At 44.3% G+C, this 23822-nt stretch overlaps 1 protein-coding gene across 3 annotated transcripts in view; it reads left to right on the top strand.

Moving 5' to 3' along the window:
• The window catches only part of RUNX1 (runt-related transcription factor 1), a 280164-nt gene extending 267266 nt beyond the window's left edge, over positions 1-12898 (top strand). For all 3 annotated transcript variants that reach the window (XM_011999141.1, XM_011999143.1, XM_011999142.1), the window contains 2 exons: positions 1189-1350; positions 8093-12898. In XM_011999141.1, the coding sequence (XP_011854531.1) occupies positions 1189-1350; positions 8093-8568 (638 nt within the window). In that variant the 3' untranslated portion in view covers positions 8569-12898. The remainder of the gene's footprint in view (positions 1-1188; positions 1351-8092) is intronic.
• Positions 12899-23822: the final 10924 nt, after the last annotated feature.

Below are 23822 nucleotides of genomic sequence, written 5' to 3'. Positions count from 1 at the left end.
AAAAGCCCCTGTAGGAAGCAGATCTGAATATTTTATAATGAGTAGAAATAGCTCATTTCTTTGTGTCCTGACCTATCCAGAACTTATACCCAGTATTGGAAAGAAGTCTCCTCTTCCTACACTGCTACTTGCAGGATCATGAAGCTCTGGCTGTGAAGACCCTTGGGAGTTATGGTAGTTCACTGTTATCTTTGTCCACAAAGGTGGGACATAAAGAGAAAATTAATGTTTAACTCCAAAGAAGTTAAAACTCTTCTAGTGGGACAGTGTCCAATTTAAATTTCCTTACACATTTGCCTAAGAATAGAGCTGGCTTTCCTCCTCCTTTTCATCTGCAAACAGTATGATGCTTTTGAAAATTAAGACTCCTTTGAACACTGGAGTCAAATTGACAAAATCCATTCTGTCTGAATCTTTTGAAGTCAGACTTTTGTCTCTTTCCTATCCCAGGCCTCTTATAATGGCAACCTATAAAATACCTGCTAAAAACTCTGACTTTTAAAAGTTGCAAACTTGAAGTCCTGAAAAGGAACAGAAGGCCTGGGCTGATAGGGCCAGTTCTACTGCTGGGTTTGTGAACTAGTCATTAGACCTCATTGCCAGCTTCCCAGCCAGACCTTCTTTCCTGTCATCCTTGGGAGAGAATTCGCCTTAATATAAAACATTTACCAGCCCATGGAATACTTTTTGCCAAAGGTAAAGGTATTGAAAAAAAAAACAAAAAAAAAAAAGCCCCAAACTCCACATTCTTACCGAACACAGATAAGTGATCCCCTGAGTTTATAAAATGTTTCTGATGATGATAATTCTAATTATTGGCAAAGCTGAAATCATCTCAGCAGTCATGAGATACTTGAAGTTCTCAAGTGCTGCAGTTCAACAGTGTGGACATGAACACTCCTACCTTGAAAGTGTAATCCATTTCTCTCATCATTGTTAGCATGATTAAATAAAACCTTTGGAAGGAATAGGTATCAGGTGAAAATCTCCAAGAATCCAGTCTCTTTTGGAGGGAAATAATCCAACAGAGGCAGATACTTGGACTTGAGTAGGCTTATTAAACCCTGGTACATAGGCCACATACATGTATGTGACATATTTGAACAAAGGCCACTCGTTTCTTATTAAAAGACATTTTTAAAATTCCACCCCACTTTACATATAATTGACCTTTCTGATTCTCTTCAGATACAAGGCAGATCCAGCCATCCCCACCGTGGTCCTATGATCAGTCCTACCAATACCTGGGATCCATTGCCTCTCCTTCTGTGCACCCAGCAACGCCCATTTCACCTGGACGTGCCAGCGGCATGACAACCCTCTCTGCAGAACTTTCCAGTCGACTCTCAAGTAAGCCACTTGAAAACACATTCTTTGCAGCTGAGCTGAGGTGGAAGGTCCGGGAGACTAGAGATGCATGAAGGAGTTGGCAGAACATTATTTAAAATTCAGTAAAACATGGTTTAAAGACAAGGTGACCTATCTCTACTCTAAGTCCCATGCCCATGCACTGATTTTCTTGGATACTTAGAAGGCAGAGATTGTGGATGTGAAGGCAGAAGTGGCTTGGAGAAGTAGGTTCCTTAGACATTCTAAAGTTGTTCACATTTGGCAAGAAAGGATGGTGACTGAAGGGTTAAGAACAATATAAAAAGTCAAAGTAGTCAACTTTTAGGACTCATTATTCCAAATGAATTCTGGACTGATGGGACTGGTCCATGTGGTGGTGGTAAATTTTCACAGATCACATGGACAGCACACGGGGGTACCTGTGGAATGGGAAGCAAATACAGCCACCCCTCGGTATCCATGGAGGACTGGTTCCAGGACCCCCCATGGATACCAAAATCCATGGATGCTCAAGTCCCTCATATAAAATGGTATAATATTTATATATAACTTATATATATCCTGCCATATATTTAAATCATTCCTAGATTACTCATAATACCTAATAAAATGTAAATGCTACGTAAATACTTGTTTTAGTGTACTGTTTAGGGAATGACAAGGAGAAAAGTCTGTATATGTCTAATACAGACACAACTATCCTTTTTTAAAATAGTATTTTTTGATCTATGGTTGGTTAAATAGATGCAGAACTCATGGATATAGAAAACCAACTGTATACCCCAAATTAGACATTTCCAACTAAGCGCTGTTCATATAGAGGCTAGAGGGACAGAGTGAAAAACTCAGGTGTCATGGTTAGCATAATTGTTGTTAATATGAGCTCATTAAGTATTAGTCATTTAACCTATGAGCCCTTTGGGCTTGGCACTCACCTTTGCTCGTGGGCAGGGAAATCAGAGTTACAGAGAAAAATTCCTTTGTTGAAGGCAAAAGAAGAAACTTAGTGTTTGGGGCTTTGAAATTGGAGCTGCACCAAACTGTGAAAATGCTTCAGAGAACTTCAGTGTTATGATGCCTGCAAACACCCTTGCATGTGTGTTTGGGGGAGGGGGTGGGTCTTGCTTTTCAGCTCTTGGGATCAGATTATAGCAGATTAGGGGACAGGCACAGTCTGCCATTTTAAATGTTGTGTAATGTTGTGTTTTCCAGACAGTTGTGATTACTTCAGGTTTCATCAGATGCCTTAGCTGCTTCTCAGAGCTTCACAACAGCAGTACTATTGACATTTGGGGCCAAATAATCCTTTGTTGGGGGAGTCTGTCCTGAGCATTGGAGAATATTTAGCAGCATCCTTGGCCTCTAGATGCCAATAGTATCCTGCTCACCCCAGTTAGGACAATAAAAAATGTTTCCAGACATTGCCAAGTGTCCCAAGGGGCAAAACTGCCCCCAGCTGAGAACCATTGCCTTCCAGTATTCTTGGGTGCTACAGTAAAATAGGAAAGCCAACTTCAGTGCTCGGTTTTCACATTACTTTTGGCCATTATGCCAATATTTTCATGGTACATGCTGCTCTAAGGCATTGAGAGAGTAGCACAGGTATCATGGCATCTTGTTTAGGTTGTGGTTTCTAGAAGCTTATCCCTCAAGAACAAAGGCACTTGTCAGCTTTTACTGATTCTTCTCAGTGCACCCACTGGCTGTGGTCTTCATCTGAAATAATGCCTGTTCTCCTTTGAATGTTCCTGCTATAGGTCTGTCCTTTGGAATTTATTACATAAGTCTTTTGACTTGGTCATCACCCAAGATCAGCACCTTATAGTCCAAGAACCGTGGGGGCCAACTCCTCCAGCTGACTGGTGCTCAGGTGGACGGGTGACTTTTTAAATAAAAGGAATGAGTAACATGTGCACTGCAAAGTCCCGTATCACAGTTACATTTGTGAACACCCTGGACTTCAATCACCCAAGGCGTAAGGGAGAACATTTTATGCCATGGGAGTGTGAAGCAGATAAAAACCATGTCCCATTTCAGAACCCAAGAATGATTCTTTTCTTCTTGGAGGGAGGACAGAATTCCAGATGAGCTTTCACAGTGGCACAGAACAGTATGGGAGACTGCTCTTCAATTTGGCAGAACTCCCTCTGAGAAATCAAGCCTGGAGCACAGGCCTGAAAAGTGTTGTCATAAACCTGGAGGCAGGAGGGGGGTGGAATACATAAAAGGAAAGTGGCTGCCTGGCCGACAGCTTTGAGAACCTGACACTGCTCTGTGGCTGCTTTGCCTTTTAATCCAGCCCGACAGCTTTGTGCTCTGCCCCTCTTCCCGGCCCCAGCCCCACCTGGGCTTCCTTCTGCACTGGGGACTTGGACTCTGTCTGTCTCTCTCTCTATCCTTTGCAGACAGACTCCACACCTTGTCTGAAAAGAGTTGTCATCTAGAGGTTTACTTTTCTTTTTTTTTTCTTTTTCAAAAAAAAATTAATGTTTAGCTGCCAACCTGGGCGACAGACAGCATGCATTAATCTGAGTCATGCAAAAGCTCCTTTTAAGGCAGCCATTACCTGCTCAGGTTGTTTAATCCTCTGGGGGCAGTGGGAGGGGCCCTGGAGCGAGGCTGCTTTCATCCATGTCAAGCTGGAGAGCGAAGACGTGAGCCGTCATGGCAAATATTTAGCCCCATCAATGGGAAAACACTTCCAGCCAAAATACCTGGACCTCCTAAGCCCCAGATTTCCTACTCTTAAAAACTCCCTGTGAATATCAGGGGTCCCCAACTCCTCCCACGCTGCTGTTCAATCAGGGGACACCAGGCCAGCCAAAAGGACAAAAGAGCTATGGCTGGATGGGTGAATTGTGCAGACTGATGGGTCTGAATAAGGGATCTGAGACAAGACACAAAGATGAAAAGCAACATTTGAACACAGCATTTGAATCTGAGCATATCTAGAGGGCCTAAGGTATTTTATTATCAAAATGTGTGTAAAAAAGATAGTTTGACCAAATGGATGGTCTTTTGTAGTATGACATTGCTCATGTGTACACAGAAGGATCACAGGCAGCATTTCAGCTCTTTCTTTTGGATGTTCTGCCCACAAGTGAAAGAACTATTTTCCCCCAACAGCTGAGACCGTAACATCATTCCAGTACTTATGTCCATGACAAATCACGGACTCACTCCGGATTCTAGTAACTTGGTACCATCACCACGTTACCATGTAATAGTTGGAACCTACCGGCAGAGCATGTCCAGACATTGCTGTAAAACAGGGTGACCTTTCATTCATTTTCCAGTGGATTCACCTTTTTGTCTCAGGGCAAATGAAGCAAGAGGAATAATGGGCAGAGTCATTTATTTGTGTCCGGAGTATTGCATCAGATGACAACAAACTGACTGTATTTGCCTAATGCTTTTCCTCCTGTCCCAGCTTCTCCGTAGACTCTCTAAATCTAAATGGAAAAATGGAGTAAAGCTTCCTGTTAACTCTCAAACATGTCACAGCTCTCCATGTCAGCAAAAACAAGTGACACAGGGCTTGCTCACAGATGGCCCCAACAAGCGGGCAGGGATGAACCCTGTGGAATGAGGTGTGGCCTGGCTCGAGAACTGACTAGAGTGTGGCCAAGGAAGGGCAGCCTCAGAACCACTGTCCGTTTACAACTTTTTCCCTGCCCACATGTCTGCCTGGCTTTGAAAAGATTAACAGGAGTGTTTGTTTGAAAGTCAGACTCCTGGTTTCCTCATTAGTGAAGGGATCTGCTACAGACTTGGGCTGTTTCTATAAACTTTAATTACCTCTCTGATGAGGAGTGTATCCCCTCATCACACTCACCCCAAAGGTACAGAGGAGTTCATTTTTAAAAATGTGTTAGGGCAATAAAAGACCATTAGAGGGAGGGAGGATGGGGTGTGGAAGAGACGAGTGAGCGAGAGAAAGAGAGAGAGAGAAAAAAAACACACTAGCTCTCCCTGCTGGAATAATAGGCTTGAAATATGAGGAAGTTGATCAACTGCCGATGCCTTCCAAAAACAGATTAATCCACCTTGGTAGCTTTCCTTTCAGAGCAAGCTTTTGGCTCTGTCAACTTTCTCTATCAGCCTGAACTCAAAAGGACACAGGCCACATGCCATCTGAGCTTAAGAGTTATTTTGTGTGTTGATCTGAGAACTTCACATTTTAAAACAACGAATTCATGTTTCTACCGTTTGTTGCTGTCTGTGGATTTGCTGATATAAAGAGGAGAGTCCTAGCCTGGTCATTTAATGAGTAATTCTGAGGAACGTGAACTACTCCAGGGTGCCCTCCTACATCTGCAGTGGTGGTTCTCAGCTGGGGTGACTTTGCTTCCCTCACCCCACCCTCAGGATATCTGGCAATGTCTGGAGACATTCTGAGTTGTCACAAGAAGGGAGGGGGATGCTACTAGCATCTACTGGGTAAAGCAGAGATGCTTCCAAACATCCTACAATGAACAAGACAGCCCTCCTCCACCCCAACAAATCATGATCTGGCCCAAAATGTCAACAGTGTCACAGCTGAGAAACTCTGATTTTCAGACATAGGGAACCCTGCCTAGTACACAAATCCTCCGTAGTTCCCAAGGGCGGCCTGTAGGTAAGAAAAATGCAGACAGAGCCAGTGAACCACAGGACAGCGCTAAAGCCAGTTGGTGAAATTGTAAATGCATAATCCTAACAAAATAATGCACAGTCGTAACAAAGTGAGTTTTAGAGACAAAGCTTTACAACTTCTGGTAAAATGTCCTCATGTGCAAAAAACAGAGTAGATAAATCAAGGTCCTACATCTACTTGTGTTGACAAACCAGTGAAGTGCGTAATAGAGAATACCAGGTGAACTCAAGGCTATACTGTTTCTAAAATTGTGGGACTAGTACAAAGGTAGATATGGAGAGGAGGAGTGGTAATGATATTCCCTGACATTCGCTCAACAGTTGCTACTGAGCCATACATTCACTTAAATACTAGGAAATTATCAATTTTTCAACTGTTGAAGGCCTATGAAAATAGCAGTTTTCTATCATTCAACCTAAATACTATGTGTAATGTATTATTATATATTAATAGTGTTAGCATATATTATGTATAACATATTATGTTAGTAACATATTTATGCATCCATTACATTATTATATAGTGTCAAATTATCATTTGTTATATTAATATCACAGATTAGGCTTATATTATTATTGGTATGTTAATATATTGATCAAATAGAGGGTCAGCAAACTTTTTTCTGTGAGGGGCCAAAGAATAAATATTTTAGGGCAGGGTGCAGTGGTTCAGGCCTGTAATCCCAGCACTTCGGGAGGCTGAGGCAGGTGGATAACTTGAGGTCAGGAGTTCAAGACCTGCCTGGCCAGCGTAGTGAAATCTTGTCTCTACTAAAAATACAAAAATTGGCCAGGCCTGGTGGTGGGCGCCTGTAATCCCAGCTACTCAAGAGGCTGAGGCAGGAGAACCGCTTAAGCCCAAGAGGTGGTGGGTGCAGTGAGCCAAGATCACACCACTGCACTCCAGCCTTGGTGACAAAGTGAGACTCTGTCTCAAAAAAAAAAAGAATATTTGCTCTGTGGCCCCTGCAGTCTATATACTGACCACTTGACTTTACAGCAGTGGCTCTAAAGCAGCCATAGGCAGTACATGAAAGAATGAGTGAGGATGTGTTCCAAAGTATGGATGGACACTGAAGTTTGAACTTCCTGTCATTTTCACAGGTCAGGAAGTGTTCTTTTTTGCATTTTCAACCATTTAAAAAAAGTAAAACGCATTCTTACCTACTGGGACATGCAACAATTGGTGGCAGCGAGATTTGGCTGGCAGGCTGCAGTTTGCCAACCCTGGGATTATATGAACATTTTATATATGTTATACATATTATAGTATATACTATTGCATATTACATCTATACTATACCTACTATATTATGCTATACTACATCATTTCATATGTCATATTACATTACATGATATTCTATATTACTGTATTATATTACTGTACCTTATACCATCCTCCTGGGCAGTAGCATTCTCCTGGTCCCCGTCCTGCTGGGCATAGCATCCTGGGTGACCTCATCTTTTCTGGGTGGCAGATTCTGGGTAGAAACCCTCTCCCTGGGCAGTAGCATCCTGAGTGTCCCCCAACCTCCCAGGCCTAGCATCCTGGGTGGCCCCCCTCTTCTCGGAGGTGGCATCCTGGGTGGTCCCTGTCCTCCCGGGTGGTGGCATCCTGGGTGGTCTCTGCCCTCCCAGGCGTAGAATCCTGGGTGGTCCCCCTCCTCTCGGAGGTGGCATCCTGAGTGGTCCCCATCTTCTTGGGAGGTGGCATCCTGGGTGCTCTCCATCCTCGCAGATGGTAGCATCCTGGGTGATCCCTGTCTTCTCAGGAGGTGGCATCCTGAGTGGTCCCCGTCCTTCTGGGCATAGCATCCTGGGTGGTCCCCATACTTCTGGGAGGTGACACGCTGGGTGATCCCCGTCATCTCAGCAGGTGGCATCCTGGGTGGTCCCTGTCCCCCTGGGTATAGCATCCTGGGTGATCCTCGTCCTCTTGGGAGGTAGCATCCTGGGTGGTCTGCGTCCTCCCCAGCAGTAGCATCCTGGGTGGCTTCCCATCCTCCTAGGCGGTATCATCCTGGGTAGCCCCCCGTGGCAGAGGGAAGAGCTGTGGCCTCCGCAACCCCCCACTCACTCCCGCTCCGTTCTCTTGCCCTCCCGGCAGCGGCACCCGACCTGACGGCCTTCAGCGACCCGCGCCAGTTCCCCGCGCTGCCCTCCATCTCTGACCCCCGCATGCACTACCCAGGCGCCTTCACCTACTCCCCGACGCCAGTCACCTCGGGCATCGGCATCGGCATGTCGGCCATGGGCTCGGCCACGCGCTACCACACCTACCTGCCGCCGCCCTACCCCGGCTCGTCGCAAGCGCAGGGCGGCCCATTCCAAGCCAGCTCGCCCTCCTACCACCTGTACTACGGCGCCTCGGCCGGCTCCTACCAGTTCTCCATGGTGGGCGGCGAGCGCTCGCCGCCGCGCATCCTGCCGCCCTGCACCAACGCCTCCACCGGCTCCGCGCTGCTCAACCCCAGCCTCCCGAACCAGAGCGACGTGGTGGAGGCCGAGGGCAGCCACAGCAACTCCCCCACCAACATGGCGCCCGCCGCGCGCCTGGAGGAGGCCGTGTGGAGGCCCTACTGAGGCGCCAGGCCCGGCCCGGCTCGGCCCCGCGGGGCGTCGCCTCCTCCTCCGGGCGCCCTGGCCTCCTGTTCCCGACAAGCCTGGCGGGGTCCCGGGCCCGGCCACAGTCCTGGGGCCGAGGGCGCCCGACGGCCAGACGGCCACGAGCTCGCTGTAGGTCAGGCCCGCGCAGCCTCCGGCACCCGGAAGCCCACGCCGCCGCCGCCGCCGCCGCCGCCGTCCGCCGGCGCCCCGGTCTTCGCGGAGGTGTCCGAGCCGACGCACCTCGAGGGTGTCCACCTGCCCCAGCACCCAGGGGACGCGCTGGAAAGCAAACAGGAAGATTCCCGGAGGGAAACTGTGAATGCTTCTGTTTTAGCAATGCTGTGAATAAAAAGAAAGATTTTATACCCTTGACTTAACTTTTTAACCAAGTTGTTTATTCCAAAGAGTGTGGAATTTTGGTTGGGCTGGGGGGAGAGGGGGGATGCAACTCGCCCTGTTTGGCATCTAATTCTTATTTTTAATTTTTCCGCACCTTATCAATTGCAAAATGCGTATTTGCATTTGGGTGGTTTTTATTTTTATATACCTATATATAAATATATATAAATTGAGCTTGCTTCTTTCTTGCTTTGACCATGGAAAGAAATATGATTCCCTTTTCTGTTAAGTTTTATTTAACTTTTCTTTTGGACTTTTGGGTAGTTGTTTTTTTTGAGAAACAGCTACAGCTTTGGGTCATTTTTAACTACTGTATTCCCACAAGGAATCCCCAGATATTTATGTATCTTGATGTTCAGACATTTATGTGTTGATACTTTTTTAATTATTTAAATGTACTTATATTAAGAAAAATATCAAGTACTACATTTTTTTTCTGTTCTTGATAGTAGCCAAAGTTAAATGTATCACATTGAAGAAGGCTAGAAAAAAAGGATGAGTAATGTGATCACTTGGTTATCCAGAAGTATTGTTTACATTAAACTCCCTTTCATGTTAATCAAACAAGTGGGTAGCTCACGCAGCAATGTTTTTAATAGGATTTTTAGACACTGAGGGTCACTCCAAGGATCAGAAGTATGGAATTTTCTGCCAGGCTTACCAAGGGTCTCATATCTAACCTCCTCCTTAAAACAGAGAAGGTCAATCTAGTTCCAGAGGGTTGAGGCAGGTGCCAGTAATTACATCTTTGGAGAGGATTCGATTTCTGTCCAGGGATTTGCTCACCCCAAGGTCATCTGATAATTTCACAGATGCTGTGTAACAGAACACAGCCAAAGTAAACTGTGTAGGGGAGGCACATTTACATAGGAACCAAATCAATGAATTTAGGGGCTACGATTGTAGCAATTTAGGGGCGCACCAGAGGCAGGCCTCAAGGAGCCAATTTCCCTCTGTGTGCCTCAGTGGAGACAAGTGGGAAAACATGGTCCCACCCGTGCAAGACCCCCTGTCCTGTGCTGCTCACTCAACAACATCTTTGTGTTGCTTTCACCAGGCTGAGACCCTACCCTATGTGGTATGTGGACTTTTACCTGTGCACCAGTGTGACAGGAAAGATTCATGTCACTGCTGTCCGTGGCTACAATTCAAAGGTATCCAATGTCACTGTAAATTTTATGGCACTATTTTTATTGGAGGATTTGGTCAGAATGCAGTCGTTGTACAACTCATAAACCCTAACTGCTGATTTTGACATATGTGTGCTCCAAATGATCTGGTGGTTATTTAACGTACCTCTTAAAATTCGTTGAAACGATTTCAGGTCAACTCTGAAGAGTATTTGAAAGCAGGACTTCAGAACAGTGTTTGATTTTTATTTTGTAAATTTAAGCATTCAAATTAGACAAATCTTTGGCTGCAGGCAGCAAAAAACAGCTGGACTTATTTAAAACAACTTGTTTTTGAGTTTTCTTATATATATATTGATTATTTGTTTTACACACATGCAGTAGCACTTTGGTAAGAGTTAAAGAGTAAAGCAGCTTATGTTGTCAGATCGTTCTTATCTAGAGAAGAGCTATAGCAGATCTCGGAGAAACTCGGAATATATTCACTTTCATTTTCCACAGGATTCCCTCCACAACTCAGTTCCATCTATTATTCCATATTACATTTCTGCAGCTAAATTACCATAAAATGTCAGCAAATGTAAAAATTTAATTTCTGAAAAGGACCATTAGCCCATTTCCCCCAAATTGAACGTAAATGTTCTTTTCAGCACATGTTGCCATGTCTGACCTGCAAAAATCCTGGAGAAAAATGAAGGAAAAAATTATGTTTTTCAGTTTAATTCTGTTACCTGAAGATACTCCAACTCAAAACCAGCCTCACGCTCTGATTAGATAATCTTTCACGTTGAACCTTTACTCTCAAAGCCATGTGTGGAGAGGGCTTGTCACTATTGTAGGCTCACTGATTTGGTCATTTAGAGTTTCACAGACTCTTACCAGCATACATAGTATTTAATTGTTTCAAAAAAAAACTAGACCTTAGTTGTTTTGGAGATAGGTCTCACGCAACACATTTTGTGTGTGTGTGTGTGTGTGTGTGTGAGAAAAATTGCATTCATTGACTTCAGGTAGATTAAGGTATCTTTTTATTCATTGCCCTTAGGAAATTTCGTTAAGGTATCAATGAGACCCTCAGGCCAACCATATAATAACTGCATGTGTCTGGTCCAGGAGAAGTATTGAATAAGCCATTTCTACTGCTTACTCATGTCCCTATTTATGATTTCAACATGGACACATATTTCAGTTCTGTTTTTCTCACTATCTGAAAATACATTTCCCTCCATCTCTTCCCCCCAATATCTCCCTCTTTTTCTCTCTTCTTCTGTCTTCCAAACCTCATTTTCTCTCTCCTCATTTTCCCATGTTCTCTTAAGGAGATAGCACATACCCCCACCCAGTACCAAATTTCAGAACACAAGAAGGTCCAGTTCTGTCCCCTTCACATAAAGGAACATGGTGAGTCAGCCTTTCTCCTGTTTATGGGTTTCTTCCAGCAGAGCAGAGACATTGCCAACCATATTGGATCTGCTTGCTGTCCAAACGCAGCCACAAGAGCTTTCCTGGGCGAATCACAATCAGTGAGTAAATAGACAGCCTTTCTGCTGCCTCGGGTTTCTGTGCAGATAAACAGAAATGCTCTGATTAGAAAGGAAATGAATGGTTCCACTCAAATATCCTGCAATTTAGGATTGCAGATTTCTGCCTTGAAATACCTGTTTCCTTGGGACATTCCGTCCTGGTGATTTTTATTTTTGTTGGTTTTTATTTTGGGGGGAATGACATGTTTGGGTCTTTTATACATGAAAATTTGTTTGACAATGATCTCACAAAACATTTTTTTACATCTGAACAAAATGCCTTTTTGTTTACCCTAGTGTATACATTTGTTTTGGGATTTTTGTGTGTTTGTTGGGAATTTTGTTTTTAGCCAGGTCAGTATTGATGAGGCTGATCATTTGGCTCTTTTTTTTTCTTCCAGAAGAGTTGCATCAACAAAGTTAATTGTATTTATGTATGTAAATAGATTAAGCTTCATTATAAAATATTGTTAATGCCTATAACTTTTCTTTCCATTTTTTTGTGTGTGTTTCTAAGGACTTTTTCTTAGGTTTGCTAAATACTGTAGGGAAAAAAAATGCTTCTTTCTACTTTGTTTATTTTAGACTTTAAAATGAGCTACTTCTTATTCACTTTTGTAAACAGCTAATAGCATGGTTCCAATTTTTTTTAAGTTCACTTTTTTTGTTCTGGGGAAATGAATGTGCAAAAAAGAAAAAGAACTGTTGGTTATTTGTGTTACTCTGGATGTATAAAAATCAACGGAAAAAAATAAACTTTCAAATTGAAATGACGGTATAACACATCTATTGAAAAAGCAACGGGAGATGTGGTCCTATTTAAACCAGCCCCCACCTAGGGTCTACTTGTGTGGCAATTATTGGGTTTAGTAACAAAACATCCTGCAAATTCGTGCATGGGCTCCTTTCTCCCTGGTACAAACGTATCAAACGCTTCCTAAAGGGGAACTGTCACGCTTGTGTCTTCAGCCAGATGATATGAGAGAATACCCCAGAAACCCCTCTCCCAAGTGTTTCTAGATAGCACAGGAGAGCAGGCACTCCACTGTACACAGTCCATGGTACCCAGTCGAGTGGGCCACCTCCCCTCTCCTGGGAGCATTCACCGTGCCCAGCCTGTGCAGGGCAGCTGGACTGCTGCTGTTCAGGAGCCACCAGAGCCTTCCTCTCTTTGTACCACAGTTTCTTCTGTAAATCCAGTGTTCTAATCAGTGTGAATGGCAAATAAACAGTTTGACAAGTACATACACCATATCCAATTGGTTTTGTCTTTCTCTGAGATGGAGGGCTGGGAAACCGAGTAAAGCTCACTGCACACACACTAGAAAGAGAACTCCGGTGAAAAGCTTCAGGCTGAAGCTATGCCCTCACCCCCAGTACTCCCAGCACACCCTGGCTTCTGAAGGCACAAGGGCCTGGAGAAGGCACAGGCTCCCGGGGTTGCTTCTCTGCATATGAAAGAGCACTGAAGCATGTTTTAAAAAATAATAGCAATAAAGAAACTAAAAAGGGTTACATGAGACTAGCAAACACAAAGTGGAAAGAGTGTATGTTCAACCTAAGACCAGGCATCTTCATCTGCCTTCATTGCTGTACATTACAGGAGTCAGGCTTAGGTAGTGGTTGGGAGTTTTTTAAAAGAAATACTTCTCTCATCGCCACCCCTGTGCAAAGTATCTTTAATATTTCAGTCTCAAGACTCTGGGTTCAACTTAAGGTATCTTCCCACCAAGAATTACTGTCTAAAGTTTCTTCCACTCGGTCATGCTGTCTCGTGGGACCTCATAACTGATAGAAGAAAATCTTCAGCTGAATCAAATTTAAAGGAATTTAATTGAGCAATGAACAATTTGCGAATCAGGCAGCCCCCAGGATCACAGCAGATTCACCGAGACTCTGGGGTGCCTCGTGATCAGAACAAATTTATAGACCGAAAAGGTAAAGTGACGTACAGGAATCGGAAGTGAGGTACAGACACAGTGAGATTGGTTACAGCTTGGCATTGGCCTTATTTGAACGCAGTTTGAACATTCAGCAGTCTATGAGTGGTTGAATTATGGCCACTGGGATTGGCCAACCCTCCGCTATTGTTACAGGTGCATACTATTAAGTTAGGTTTTTAATTTTGTCTGACCATTAAGCTAGGTTACAGTTCACCCACAGGACTCAAATCTAGAAATATGGAGTCCTTCTCAGGCCATATTTAGTTTGCTTTAACATTGATCTTAAGTGGTCCGCAGGATGACCGCACAAAAAATGTCAGGAACCAAAGTGGGGTCAGCATGAAAGGATGTGACCTGGAAGTCACGGCTCCTGAGCACAGGTAGGAAATAGGGGTAGGATCAGGCTGTACATGGACGTGGCCATGCACAAAGAAGAAAACAGAGGCTTGTCAGGGAGATGTTGATTACCACATCTGTAGCCAGTTGTTAAACCAAACGTTCACGTCAGAGAGATTTTGTACCTTCCGAAGAGCTCAAGTTATTTCAGAGAAGAAACCTAGGCCTGAAGAAGAAAACAACAAACATTTGCGCTTTGATGTTGACCTGGATCGCCTGGCTGAAGTAGCGTTTGTTAGATCTCTCTTCCAGAAAGTTACCCTTTTATCTCCCCCCACTTCCAAAACTGTCCGCTTTGGAAGGAAGTTACGAGGCACAGTCCCACTTAGGAAATGTGAAGTTATGCTCTCGTTTCCTTCAGGAGGTAGGAGTCCTTGGCTGAGGACACTAGAACACCCCCCAACCCGATGGCCTCATGCCTTGTGGGAAACAGAGCCCAGGTGTCCTCCGTGTGAAGGCTCTCTCTGCTCCAGAGAGGGCAGGCAGCTCCTCCCCCTGCTAAGGTGCACCAATACCTGCCCCCACCCCTCTCCAGCCTAGAGGATCCAAAAGTTCAGAATGTTCAGTGTTCTAGAAGCAGCTCCATGTTGCCCAGTCACTTTGGGCTGTGTCTGTATAAGGCCAAGCTTTCACACCCACACTCCACCCACCCTCCACCCACCCTCCAATAATGTAGACAAAGTCCCCACCAGAGTTTCCCAGTGTGGCTCAGGATTCCAAGAAGTCACCACCATTTCTTGGGGGTAGGGGGAAAGAACTGGCTGAGCTTTATCTTATAACCTCACAGAATTCCCCACATCTTTATTCAAAATGAGCCCACCCTGTGGTCATGACAATTCTTACCTGGGTTCCCAGAATCCTAAATCCCAGAATCTAAAGGGAACTCAGAGATGAATAAATGCAACCCGCCCTCAGATGTATAAATGCTTCTCCCCAGCCCTTGGGGTTTCTCGGCAGACAGCTTTGCCTCCCTCCTGACTGATATAATAGAACTAAGTTCTCATGTTCGTTTTTTTTTCGGAGGGAGAGGAGATGGCATGGAATGTGTTTCCTGGCCCAGTGGGAGGAGTGTGAGTTGTGCGACAAATTTTAATATTGGAAATTAAATTTTGCATACCTCAAATTCTCCTTCTAGTTTCAATTTCATTGATGCTTTGTAAGAATTAATTAATGTTTTGAAAGTGTTTGGAACCTAAAAGTCTTACATGCCTACAAAGTACGATTATTTGTTATTACGAATAATTGCATGCAGATACTTTTTCCTCTCACCTCAGCGATTCTGTGAGGCTTTCTGCAGACAACTAAAAGCAGCAATGTTTTGCTTACAAAATGGCTGCCTTTCATCAAAAGCTTATTCTCGCAGTCATTCACATATTGATTCATTTACTCATCTAATATTTGTTGAGTGATGGGCACTGGGGAACTGAGGATAGTCATAATCCATGAACCAGGCAGACAGACAAGGCCAAGTTTATGGACCAGGCTTTTACAAGAACCCCACACTTACTTTACGGTTCTGCTACCTTCATCTTAATTTTTTTTTTTGTTTTTGAGATGGAGTCTCATTCTATTTCCCAGGCCAGAGTGCAATGGTGCAATCTTGGCTCACTGCAACCTCCACCTCACAGGTTCAAGTGATTCTCCTGCCTCAGCCTCCTGAGTAGCTGGAATTACAGGCGTGCACCACCACGCACAGATGATTTTTGTATTTTTAGTAGAGACAGGGTTTCGCCATGTTGGCCAGGCTGGTCTCGAACTCCTGACCTCGTGATCCGCCTGCCTCGGCCTCCCAAAGTGTTGGGATTACAGGCATAAGCCACCGCGCCTGGCCCATCTTGAAATTCTTAATAGTTTCTTTAACAAGAGTCCCTGAATTCTTATTTTACACAAGGCCCACAAATTATACAGACAGTCTTACAGACAGGTAAACAGACCACCAAAGTATAGCATATGGGGCCATAACATAGGTATAAAAAACTCCAGAAAGGTGCTAGTGAAACTTAACCTGAACAAGTTGGGGAAGACTTTAATAAAAAGGTGACATTTGCTTTCAAAAGACAGATGGAGGTTTTCATGCCAAAAAAGGAGAACTGTAATCTGTACAGAAGGAGGGTGTGAACCAATTACACACATTTCTTCCTAGAAGCCATGGTAAGATGACCAGGTTGACACTGAGGTTGAAGCTCTTTGCATATGCACTTCAGGAGAAATGTATGAAAGTGTGAGGAGATGCAAATTAAGAAACACTACAACTAAGCAAGCTGAAAATAATTGTATCTGAAGGGTGATAAAGGGCCAGTTCTCAGAGATATTTCTGTGTCCAACATTATGTGTACGCACTTACATATGGACATAACATACGCATGTGCGTACGCACATGCACACACTCTTAGGTCCACTGCTGAGAGCACCAGGCCGATAAGGCCAGGGTCATCTTGAGTCATTAAATGTACTGGATTAAAGTGCCATGGGGATGAAATTCTGGGTTCAAATTCCTGAGAAATCTTACTAGCTTTGCCCCTCACTAGTCATGGCCCCAAATTGCTTCCTAGCCTCAGGCTGCTGTCTGTCAACATTAATCCAAAGCAGTACTAGAAGTCCCCCTACCACACACAGACAGTAGACACCTAGAAATGTCCCTGCATAGGGTCATTATTGTGTTAAAAGAGAGAAAGGGACAAAGCTACTGTTACGGGTTGGCTTGTGTCCTCTTAAAATTCATATGTTAAAGTCCTAACCCCCAGGACCTCAGAATGTGACCTAATTTGGAAATAGGTTTGTTGCAGATACAATTAGTTAAGATGAGGTCATCAAGGATTAGGGTAGACCTCCAACATGACTGGTATCCTTATAAAAACGAAAATTTTGGACACAGAAGCATGCATACAGGCAGAATGTCACATGCAGATGAATGCAGAAATTGGGGTATTGCTTCTATAAGCCAAGGAATGCCAAATATGGCCAGCGACCCCCAGAAGTTCAGGGAGAGGCCTGGAACAGATTCTCCTGCACAGTCCTCAGAAGGAACCAGCTGTGCTGACACCTTGATCTCAGACTGCCAACCTCCAGAACCGAGAATAAATTCCCGTTATGTAAGCTGCCCGTGTGTGGTGCTTTGTTTGGGCAGCCTTAGCAAATTAATAGAGACACAGCCATGGAGAAGGTCCAGATTTTCTCCTAAGAGGCATGGACTGTGGTGCATCCTGAATCCCCTTCCTGTGCCTGGCGCTGACCCGGGCCTCACCTCTGCATTACTCCCCTGCACCAGATGAGCTCAGCCGGCACCCTAGAGTCAATGTGAGTGTTCAAGCATCGTGTTTGTCACTGATTTTATTTCCCAGAAAAATGTCCCACAGGAAGGGGCGTGATCTCAACACTCCCCTCTCAAGCATCCAAAGTGGATTATCCACCTGGTGAGACAGCAGGCTTTAATCCTGTTTGGCTTGCCTGGGTCACCCAACATCTCTTCCCCATCAGTCAGCATGTGCTGAAGGAATGCGAATGACATACCATGGTCACAAAGCAAAATATAATTAGTAGGGTAAATTTGCTGAGTGAAGACATTTATAAAATGCATTGAATAGAGAAAGCAGAAATTTTCCAGAATTGGGCTTAATTGTCCTGCTCGGTACAAATGGCATCTACCAGCCACTGAGAATGCTGCCTCCAGGTTGCTGTTGTAAGTCCTTGAATGAAACCTTATCATCTGTGAGACGGTAAAGCACAAGAGAATGCTCCCTGAGGCACAGTTGTAACTCCACCACGGGCTCGCTGCGGTTCTGTGGGCGCATTGCAAAATACCTCTGCGCCTCACTTTCCCAGTCTGTAAAACTGAGATAATAGGTTTATTGTGAGGTTGACGTGCATCGAAGCACGCCAAGTTCTTTGAACAGTGCCTGCTACCTTATGAATGTTCTAAAAAATATAAGCCATTATTATCCCTAATTCGTTCAACAACTCTCTGTCCTGTGCTTTCTATCTGCCTATTACTGGGGATTCCAAAGTGAATAAGACCCAGATCATGCCCTAGAATAACTCACACTCTTCCTATGTTCTAGTTCCAGAGAAAAGAACCACATCTCTGGCAGCAAGAATAGCATAAGATCTGTGAGTTTCTAGACACCAGTCTGTATTAGTCTGTTTTTATGCTGCTGACAAAGACATACCCGAGCCTGGGTAATTTATAAAGAAAAAGAGGTTGAATGGACTCACAGCTGTACATGGCTGGGAAGGCCTCACAATCATGGCAGAAGGCTAAAGGCACTTCCTACATGGTGGTGGCAAGGGAGAAAATGAAAGTCAAGTGAAAGGGGAAACCCCTTATAAAACCATCAGATCTTGTGAGACTTATTCACTACCACAAAGACAGTATGGGGGAAACCGCCCCCATGATTCAGTTATCTCCCACCAGGTTCCTCCCACAACATATGGGAATTACGGGAGCTACAATTCAAGATGAGAATTGGGTGGGATTACAGCCAAACCATATCACAGTCTCAGGTATCTAGCAGCCTGGGCAGGCACTAGATTCAGACATCCACATGAGATGTGTTTCGCCAACTGTGTGCAGCTCCTCTGTTACTGAAGAGTCAGTCACCCACTGTAGTTGGGAGCGGTGGAGGATGCAGCCGAAATGGCCCCAGGAGGTGCTGGGAGACCCACATACCAGGTTCAGCTGAGTGAACTTTTATTCATTTTTCCAGGAAGTATTTGTAGCATCTACTCTGTGCCAGGCCCCATGCCAGCCACAGGAGACGTGGCAATAAACACAGACAGAATCCTCTCCCAGTGGCGAGGCAGACCCTAAGCAAATTAATAAGTAACATATTGGATGGTGGATGGGGTAATTGTTTCCTCTAGGGCTACTATAACAAAGAACCACAAACTTGGTGGCTTAAAAAAACAGAAATGTATTGTCTCACGGTTACGGAGGCCAGAAGTCTAAGATCAAGGTGCCAGCAGGGTGGATTCCTTCTGAAGGCTCTGAGGGAGAATTTGTTCCAGGTCTTTCTCCGTCTCCATTTCTGGTGGATTCTGCAATCCTTTGTGTTCCTTGATGCTATGGTCTAAATGTGTCCCCCAAAATTCCTATGTTGAAACGTAATCACTGATGTGGCAGTGTTGGCAGAAGTGGGGCCTTTAGGAGGTGGTTAGGTCATGAGGGTAGAGCCCTCATGAATGGGATTGGTGTCTTACAAAGGACTGGAGGGAACTAGCCAGACTCATTTTTACCCTTTTGTCCCTTTCACCATGTAAGGCACAGCATCTGTACTCTCTGGTAGCAACAAGGCATCATCTTGGAAACAAAGATGAGCTCTCGTTAGACACCAAACCCTCAAGTGCCTTGGACATCCCAGCCTTCAGATCTGTGAGAAAATACATTTCTATTGTTTATAAATTGCCCACTCTCAGGTATTTTCTTATTAACGCAAATGGACTAGGATGCTTGCCTCGATGCATCACTCCCATTGCCACCTCCTTCCTTAAGGCATTCTCCCCTGGGGGACTCTATGTCCAAATTTCTCTGTTCTTACCAGGATGCCAGTCCTTGGATTAGGCCCACCTGAATCCATCTTGATTCATCTTGATTATATGACCTCATCTTGATTATATCTGGAAACACCCTATTTCCAAATAAGGTCACATCCACAAGTCTTAGGAGTTAAGTCTTGAACATAACTTTTAGGGGACACAATTTTACTCACAGTAGATGAGGATGTGGCTATGGAGCGCCAAAGAGATGGGCACACCAGGATTGGGGAGCTATAATCCAGGGAAGGGCCCCCTGTGAAGAAAATGGAAGGATGTGGGAAAGTTAGCCAGTTTAGGCAAAAGGAATAGTGAGTGTAAAGGCGGAGCTTGCTGGAAGGCCAGTGTGGCTGAAGGACATGGCATCACAGAGGTACCTGGGCCAAGTCCCATAGAGCTGCCATTGTGAGATTTTGGCATTTCTTCTGAGTGAGAGGGTTTTCAGCAGACAGGTAACACGAACTACTGAGAAGTTGCTAGATGCCTGTAGAGGGCATCTTGGTATACATAGAAAAGGGTGCCCCTTCTTCCAAGTAGATGCAGCTTTGGAGAAAGGTACACAGCTCAGCCAGTGGAGCAGGGTTGGGTTTCGGTTCCCATTCACCCACTGGGACCTCCATATAGGAGATTATTGCAGTGGCAGAGGTAAGAAGTGGTTGGATTCTGAATCTATTCTGAAAGTAGATGCAACAGGATGTGCTGATGGATTAGATATGGTGTATTCGTCCATTCTCACATTTCTGTAAAGAACTACCTGAGCCTGGGTAATTTATAAAGAAAATAGGTTTTATTGACTCACAGTTCTGCAGGCTATACAGGAAGCATGGCTAGGGAGACCTCAGAAAACTTACAGTCATGCCGGAAGGCAAAGAGGAAGTAGGCACGTCTTACATGCTGGGAGAAGGGGGAAGAGGAAAAGGAGGAGGTGCTACACACTTTTAAACAACAAGATCTCAGCCTGGCAACATGGCAAAACACGTCTCTACAAAAAAAAAAAAAAAAAATGCAAAAATAAGTTAGCCAGGCATGGTGGCAGATGCCTGCGGGCCCAGCCACTTGGGAGGCTGAGGTGGGAGGATCACTGGAGCCAAGGAGGTTGAGGTCACAGTGCGCTATCATGCCACACTGCACTCCAGCCTGGATGACAGAGTGAGATGCTGTCTCAAAACAAACAACAACAACAACAAAAAAGCAGATCTCATGAGAACTCACTATCACAAGAACATCAAGGGGGAAATCTGCCCCCATGATCCAGTCACCTTCCATCAGGCCCCTCCTCCAACACTGGTGATTACGATACAACATATAAGATTTGGGCGGGATACAAATCCAGACCATATCATATGGTGCGTTAGAAAAATACGGTTTGGGGCCTAAACAACTAGGAGCATGAAATGGCCATTCTCTGAGATGAAAATTTGGAGAGGGGCAAGTTTATCTAGGAACCCCAGTCTGATAGTGGGGCAGAAGGGAACCCTGCGCTTAATGCTCTTCAAGATTTCTTCCAGGTCCAACTACGAAGAATCCACCCAGGTGGAAACTATGGTAGCTGAAGAAGAACTGGTCTGCCCTTGTCAGGAATGCTGCATGAGAGCCATATACATGGACTTAACGGGAAAGCACTATTCCATTTTCCAACACGTATTCAGTGATCCAGATCTGACCCTTTGCAAAGCCAGAAGACCCTTGAACTTTCCTCCCCATGGTTTCATCGCCCATGTTGATAGGTGAGGATTGTCCTTTTCCTTTGGCCTTACTGCTGGTGGGCAGTGGGCTGAGTGTTGGCTCCATCTTCTCACTATATCACCTGGCAGTGAAGAATGGAGGGAGGACTTCACTAAGCCTATGTGTGCCTTGAGTTTGATTGTCAAACAGAATGCCTTGCATGTTAAAACCTACAAAAGCAATAGGGTTTATGTAGCTGAAATACTTGTACCTTTCTTCCATTAATGAACTTTAGAGAGGCAAAAATTACTAGCTGCCTACCCCAATATCTGTTTTCCTTAGTTATAGGTTCCCTTGGGGACATGACTGCCTGGACGAAAGACCACACCACCCAGCCGCCTCACAGCTTGGCATCCCATGTGACAAATTTCTGGTCAATGTTATCTAAATAAAAGTGGGTATGTCAGCTTCCAGAAAATTTTCTTTAAAGTTTACATGCTTTTCCCATTGTCCATCTCTGCCCCAGCCCTACTGCCTGAAATGAAGAGGTGATGATTAGAGAAAGGGCACCACATCCCTAGAAGGGTGGATGGTGTTAGGAGGAGCCTGACCCAATGTCTTTGTGGAGGCCCCATCCCAACCCTGGATTGCTTGTGTCTGGATTCATCTTCCATGACAGGAATTAAACATCTATCTCTCACATCAACCATTCAAATGTGGGGTTCTCTGTCACTGCAAACAAACCTAATTTTAACTGACGTACACATAAATGATTTCTGAGTCATCTTTGGCAGAAGCACTGACCCGGGGTAAAAGTGCTTTATTTTCTTTCAGATTCTGATTCCTTCCAGATTCTTAAGGGCCCTTCAGGGTGTTGAAGGACTACAAAACAATGAAGCAGCGAGGGGAGGTGTGAGGGTAGCACTAGCATCTACCGTAAGGTGCTTCCCCTGCTAGTGCATCCCCAACTCTGCCCCAAGTTTCTAACAATCCTAAAATGTCTAGGTGGATTTGTTTGAAACCACTTTGACTGTGATCCATGTGCCTGACAAATGCCCTTAAAATTCTATCCAACTTTAGAGGTTTTTGCGGTATTTTCCATGTGCCATTTTCATTTGCCATCTTGCTTTTTTAAATATTCAATACACCTAAGGGCATCTCTAACTCTTTTTTAAATCTTTGATAAGCAGTCATCACATTTGCAGTGTTTTGTAGATAATGAATTTTTAAAAAATATTTTGGTGTTGTCTTAGTCCATTGGGACTGTCACAACAAAACATAATAGACTGGGCGGCTTATAAATGATAGGAATTTTTTCCCTCAGTTCTGGAGGTTGGGAAGTTCAAGATCAGAACGGCAACATGGCTGGGTTCTGGTGAGGATGCTGTTTGAGTTATAAACAGTGGACTTCTTGCTTTGTCTTCACATGGTGCAGAGGGTGAAAGAGTTCCCTTGGGCCTCATTTATAAGGTTACTAACCCCATTCATGAGGCCTCTACTCTCATGACCTAATCACCTCCCAAATGCCTCACCTCCTGATGCTCACTTTGGAGGTTAGGATCTCAGTATATGAGTTTAGAGGGTATGCACACATTTAGAACATAGCAAGTGTCATTTTTCCTTGTGAATAAATGGGAGACTTTTAAGCCAGATTTTCTAAAGATACTTTTCTCAAAATTTAGTTAATTTTTTTTTAGTTAGTTTTAATCAATTGTGTTACCTTGTGTTTAGTTTTACATGAAGAGCTTACAAACGTGAAATTTTCAAAGAGGTGAATTTTAAGAGAATTAGCCAGTAGGTGATCAATCATTAGGAAGGTTTTCTAGGAATCGGTTTTGAGTGATATGCTCCCTGACACATGTCACATTTCCAGAACCTATGCTCTGTAATGACTTGAAATCTCCAAGTCTCAGCTTCCACACATGTAAGATACAGATTCTTAGATATCCATCTCATTTAGCTACTGAAATAAAAGGAAAAAATAAAAAGGAAGACAATAGAAAATGTCAGAGAGGATGAAGAGCAATGACAACTTTCACACTTTGCAGGTGGGAGTATAAATGGATATTACCAATTGGAAAAATAATCTGACATGACTCCTAAAAAAACTGAACACGTACTTATAATAAGTCCTAGTATATTCCTAAGACTATTTCTGGTAGTCTTTTCCACTACTAAAGCAATACTTCACAAACTCCTTTCATGTGTACCCAAAGATGTATGCAGATGCTTACAGCAGCACTTATTGTAATAGCAAAACCTGGAAACAACCCAAATGTCCACAACAGAAGAATAGATAATGAGTTGTGTTACATTCTTGCAGTGGAACAGTATATAGAGATATAAAGAAATGGGCTGGGCGCATTGGCTCACGCCTGAAATCCCAGCACTTCGGGAGGCCAAGGCAGGTGGATCACCTGAAGTCAGGAGTTCCAGACCAGCCTGACCAATATGGTGAAACCCCGTCTCTACTAAAAATACAAAAATTAGCCGAGCATGGTGGTGGGTGTCTGTAATCCCAGCTACTCAGGAGGCTGAGGCAGGAGAATCACTAAAACCGAGAGGCAGAGGCAGCAGCGAGTCGAGATCACACCATTGCACTCCAGCCTGGGTGACAAGAGTGAAACTGTCTCAAAAAAAAAAAA

The sequence above is a fragment of the Mandrillus leucophaeus genome, unplaced genomic scaffold, assembly GCF_000951045.1.
Source record: "Mandrillus leucophaeus isolate KB7577 unplaced genomic scaffold, Mleu.le_1.0 Scaffold582, whole genome shotgun sequence".
NCBI classification, from domain to species: Eukaryota; Metazoa; Chordata; class Mammalia; order Primates; family Cercopithecidae; genus Mandrillus; species Mandrillus leucophaeus.
Note: the sequence above shows the minus strand (reverse complement) of the source record. Positions and strands in the feature narration are given on the sequence as shown.